The following is a 4909-nucleotide window of genomic DNA, read 5'->3' on the forward strand; positions in this document are numbered from 1 at the left end:
TGGCTCTCACACTCACTAGTCCTCTGCCTCCTTCCTTACGGCTTGTGTACAGTCTCAGGGTGCTGGATTTTGGGTGGAACCCTCCATGCATGGTTAGTAGCTTCCGAGTATTAACATCTGTGGCCTTCATCTCTTCCATTGGCCAGCTAATTATATATATATATATTTTTCTCTATTAAAATATAGATATGTATATACAGTATAGTTTAATAGAGAAAAAATGTGTCTTACTGGTGTTTGACCTCTTGGCAACCTAAGTGATTGCATTCCTGGTCTTTATGTAAAAATATAAGTGAATATCAGCGTCACATTAAATCACATATTTGTTTTTAGATAAATGCTGTATTTTTCTCAGTAATTAGGATACTTTTGATCAAATAAAAAAATGTCACAACCATTATATACAGAACTATTTAATCTGCTTGAATTGTTTTGGTTTACTTATTTCTAGTTTATTTATTAGCTTAATTCCAGTTTCTCAGTTTTCTGAGACACACAAGCTTCTTCCTCACAGAAACACACAAAGGGAAGTTTCATTTATCCCAGGTCACAGCAAACATTACACCTCAMTCCTTGGGTTTTCCACAATTTGATTTTCAGAAGCTGCTGTTGTATTTCCTGAAGGYGAGCAACTTCTACAGAAAAAAAAAGGGACGACTGTCTTGGCAGTGAAATGAGGAAACAACAGACTTTTTGTTACTGGACTGAACCTGAAGTCTAGATTTCTTATGTTTCCCCTTAATCATTTACAAGCAGGAAGTAGTAACTAAATCCTACTATGAGGAAGCAAAGCAAAGGTGGATTTGGTAGATCTGTAGTCCTTGTACATCTGATACAATGTGAAATCAGAACAGACTCGAGCCTTCGGGCATGAAGCGTGTTTTCATGTCTTAACGGCCAACGAACCAGAGCTGTTTTTCTGTCCTGCCTTTTGTTTAGTGAAACTTTACCCACAGGAGTGTGAAACTGAGAAATGTTTCAAGTTTCCACTGTTTGATGTAGTAGGGATGGACAAAACTGAGTAAAAGATGTAGACATGTAGTAGTTTGGTTCATGTGACTCAGAACAGTCAAAAGCGCCATCTCCTGGTCAATGAGAAAAATTACATGGTGGCACAAAACCCTAAAGATTAATATAAGCTTTAATAAGATTAATAAGGGGTTTGTGAAATATTTTGCTAACATACAAACTGGGTTGATTCTAACAATTACTGCTGAAAACCATAGAGTAACAAATTAAAGCACAATATCTGTAAAATCAACTGAATTAGAGCCATTTTTATATTTTCTACAGAGCGATATGGTTTGTTCATTTGGATTAGACTTTAATGCTCCTTTAAGAAACGTGAGTTGGACAAACTAAAGAAGTGGTTTTGAATGTGGGGAACTTGCTTTTATTCATCGGAGGAACATCAATGAAACAGCAGGAGTGTTTTTGTTAGAATGACTTGGGTGGATGAGGGGATTCCCAAAGAATCAAGCCTGCATCATCTTATTTAACATTTCCACTTTTTAGAGGGAAATAAGTTTTTAAAACCTGAATATTCAAAGAATTGTTTGACAGTGACTTAATATAAAACAAACCTTTATTCTTTCTTTCCTGTAATGTGCACAACATTTATAATGAGACAAAAAAAACAGCTTTATAAGATGCACAGATGTGTTCCAGATGTTTACAGTCAGGGTTATGTCTTCACTGCTGTGTCTCTGGATTTGTACATCACTCCTCTGCTTTTCAGCTCTCTCACCACACCTTTAGAGAGAAAAAAAAACAAGCAACAGGTAAGTACAGCAACTGAAGCATAAAACATTTACAGCTTCAGTGTGAAACTTGACTAAAATGTACCTGGAGGTAGTCTGCCTGTCACAGACACCGCATATACACCTGGTTTAAAGGTGCCTGGAAAACAGAAGATTTGAATAAACAATTATGTTAGCTGGAAGCAGGATATGATTTTTAAAATAAAGTACAACTATGAGCATTTACACATCCGTTAGCCTGCAAAGGTTAAGCTTTCCTGGGACCAGCACGTTTTGTGCAGGCAGTTTTTGAAATTCACAGCTTGAAATCACATTTTAGATGCGAACCCTGTTTAACTGCCCCCCACCCCGTCACATTGTACCCAGCTCAGCAGCTGCCCCATGTTTAAGACTTATTCTACRGGAGTCAACTTTGTAATAAGACATTTTGAAGACTCCCCTGCAAATGTTATTTGTCAACACCAGTCACAGCTGTAGAATATACTGTATTAATGAAAAGTACAAAAATACTTTACTAAAGGGTAGAATGTCTTGAATATTCTTACCTATTCTCTGCCATTTAGCCACCCAGCTGTCTTCTGGACTCATCATGGCAATGACGCTGTGAATAAAGTACAAAAAAGGTGATGGCAAATAAAACAAACACTTAGACTCAAGTTGAATAAAATGCTTCAGAAGGTAAAGAAGAGGAGACAGCGAGGGCTGAGGTTGTTTACCCATCAAACGAGGAGCTCGTACACTCATAAACCATCTCTCTGTTTCCCTTCATCTGCAGATACGACTCACAGTTATCACAGCCGTCATATTCAAACTGGTCGATGGTCTAAAGATTATAAAACCGAGAAGGAAATTAATTTATATTTTATAAATCAGACATCAATGAAATGCTGAATAAAATTGGATACAGTGCGCTGTTAGCAATTAGCACAGACGCTAGCATGAATTAGCGGCGAACGGAGGCTTACCTTTACTAAGGAACAAAGCAGACAGGCTCGCAAATGGCGCAGGTCTTTTGGCACCGTTTCTAAAGCCATGACTCCCGATGTCTCAAACTACAAAAGGAACGCTAACAGAAAATGTCACGTAGTTCCACGTTTGGCAATGTTTTGGACTAGCTGCGCCTGTATTCGTTTCTGCGCCTGCGTAGAAAAACAAAGCCCTCTTCAAGGCATCCCTGTTTAATGCCTGACCAAAAACTTCTTATTCTCGATAAGATTTCATTCATTCATTCATTTCTTAAATTTACCCATAAGCATACAATGAAGAAATAATAGGGAATAAATCATGTAAATTCTTTAATGCGTAAATCAGAAAACGTAATAAATAATAATAATAATAATAATAATAATAATAATAATAATAATAATAATAATAATAATAATAATAATAAAAACTGGTTAAAATTTAAACTACGTAACGAGAATTGTTAAAATCAGTAAGATATTTAGAATCACGGACATATTTAATAGTAATTTTAATATTTCTGAGATTAAAAAGGTACACAGAACTGCAGCTGTACGTAAACTGGTCCGCCATGTTGGGAAGGGCTTCATCTGCAAGGAGAATAAAATAGACAGGATTCAACTAAATGTATTCATATCTAACACAAAACGTTTATTGGTGAAAAAACAACTTTGTTGAAGTTTCACAAATCAGAAAAAAAACTTCCACCAATCTCAAACTTTGTTTAAAATAGTCATCTATTAGTGTAGAACAATCTAGTCTAATCTAGTCCAGGTTTGAAGAGTCAATGTGTTGTAGATTTTGAGCTAGAGCAGATTAAATACGCTCGAGGTAGTGAAAAAAAAATAGTTGTGATCACCCTTTAATCATTTCCCGAATCGGAAGCTGGACTCGTATATGGAGGACCGAAACTTTCATAATGGGAAATAAATGTAGAAATATATAAATGGCTTGAAAAAGTAAATACATAGCTAAATAAAATAATAATGTGGCAAATTTAGCAACCAAACAATAAAAATATACTATTTTTTATTTAGCCATGTATTTACTTTTTCAAGCCATTTATATATTTCTACATTTATTTCCCATTATGAAAGGTTCGGTCTTCCATAGAACAGCAGTGTTTATTTTAAACTGAATCAGCTGTAGTTTCGGTGTGACCACAGGAGGGCAGTGTTAATTTGATTTAATTTTCTTTATTGCTTGAACAAAATACAATCACTTGTGGAGGTACAACGAAAAGTGCAACATGAATACAATAAATAAATATTTGGGCTTAAGACAACATAGAACAAGTACATTCTAGTAAGGCAATATATAAGAAATGGAGCATGTTAATTTTAAACTAAATCAGCTGTAGTCTCTGTGTTTGACCACAGGAGGGGTTGGTTTGATACTATTTGTTTATTCATTTTTGTTGCTTAAAAAAATACAATCACTTGTGGAGATACAAGGAACAGTGCAACATGAATACAATAAATAAATAAATAAATAAATANAATAAATACTTGGGTTTAAGACAATATAGAACAAGTATATTTTAGTAAGGCAATATAAAAGAAATGAAGCATGTTAATTTTAAACTGAACCAGCTGTAGTTTCAGTGTTTGACCACAGGAGGGCGGTGTTAATTAATTTTTTTATTGCTTGAACAAAATACAATCGCTTGTGGAGGTACAAGGAAAAGTGCAACATGAATACAATGAATAAATAAATAAATAAATATTTGGGTTTAAGACAATATAGAACAAGTACATTCCAGTAAGGCAGTATAAAAGAAATGGAGCATGTTAATTTTAAACTAAATCAGCATTAGTTTCTGTGTTTGACCGCAGGAAGAGGGTGGTTTGATATTATTTATTTATTCATTTTTATTGCTTAAACAAAATACAATCACTTGTGGAGGTACAAGGAACAGTTCAACATGAATACAACGAATAAATAAAAAATAATTAAATAAATAAATGAATAATCAAACAAATAAACAAACAAACATAAATAAATAAATACTTGCGTTTAAGACTATATAGAACAAGTACATTCTAGTAAGGCAATATAAAAGACATGGAGCATTTTAATTTTAAACTAAATCAGCTAAAGTCTTGAAACATTCCAGCACTTTCAGGACCTTAGACAGCTACTTCAGTACTTCACACTCTCTGAAGTCCTGAAACATTCCAGCAATT

General features: G+C 34.3%; 1 protein-coding gene across 1 annotated transcript; it reads right to left on the minus strand.

Moving 5' to 3' along the window:
- Window positions 1-1567: 1567 nt before the first annotated feature.
- On the minus strand, window positions 1568-2914 carry supt4h1 (SPT4 homolog, DSIF elongation factor subunit). The gene is made up of 5 exons (XM_014023082.1): window positions 2726-2914; window positions 2477-2583; window positions 2306-2361; window positions 1846-1899; window positions 1568-1752 (listed from the first exon to the last, which is right to left on the minus strand). Exons 1-5 carry the CDS (start codon window positions 2792-2794, stop codon window positions 1685-1687), a joined length of 354 nt encoding a protein of 117 aa, XP_013878536.1. The 5' UTR covers window positions 2795-2914; the 3' UTR covers window positions 1568-1684.
- Between the last annotated feature and the right edge of the window lie 1995 nt (window positions 2915-4909).

This window comes from Austrofundulus limnaeus, unplaced genomic scaffold, assembly GCF_001266775.1.
Source record: "Austrofundulus limnaeus strain Quisiro unplaced genomic scaffold, Austrofundulus_limnaeus-1.0 Scaffold357, whole genome shotgun sequence".
Taxonomy (NCBI): domain Eukaryota; kingdom Metazoa; phylum Chordata; class Actinopteri; order Cyprinodontiformes; family Rivulidae; genus Austrofundulus; species Austrofundulus limnaeus.

Coding starts and splice junctions, on each gene's coding strand:
- supt4h1 (XM_014023082.1), bottom strand. CDS start 2,794: ATGGCTTTAGAAACGGTGCCAAAAGACCTGCGCCATTTGCGAGCCTGT. Junction 2,362..2,476: donor ACGAGCTCCTCGTTTGATGG/GTAAACAACCTC, acceptor CTTTATTCACAG/CGTCATTGCCATGATGAGTC. Junction 1,900..2,305: donor GGCTAAATGGCAGAGAATAG/GTAAGAATATTC, acceptor TCTGTTTTCCAG/GCACCTTTAAACCAGGTGTA.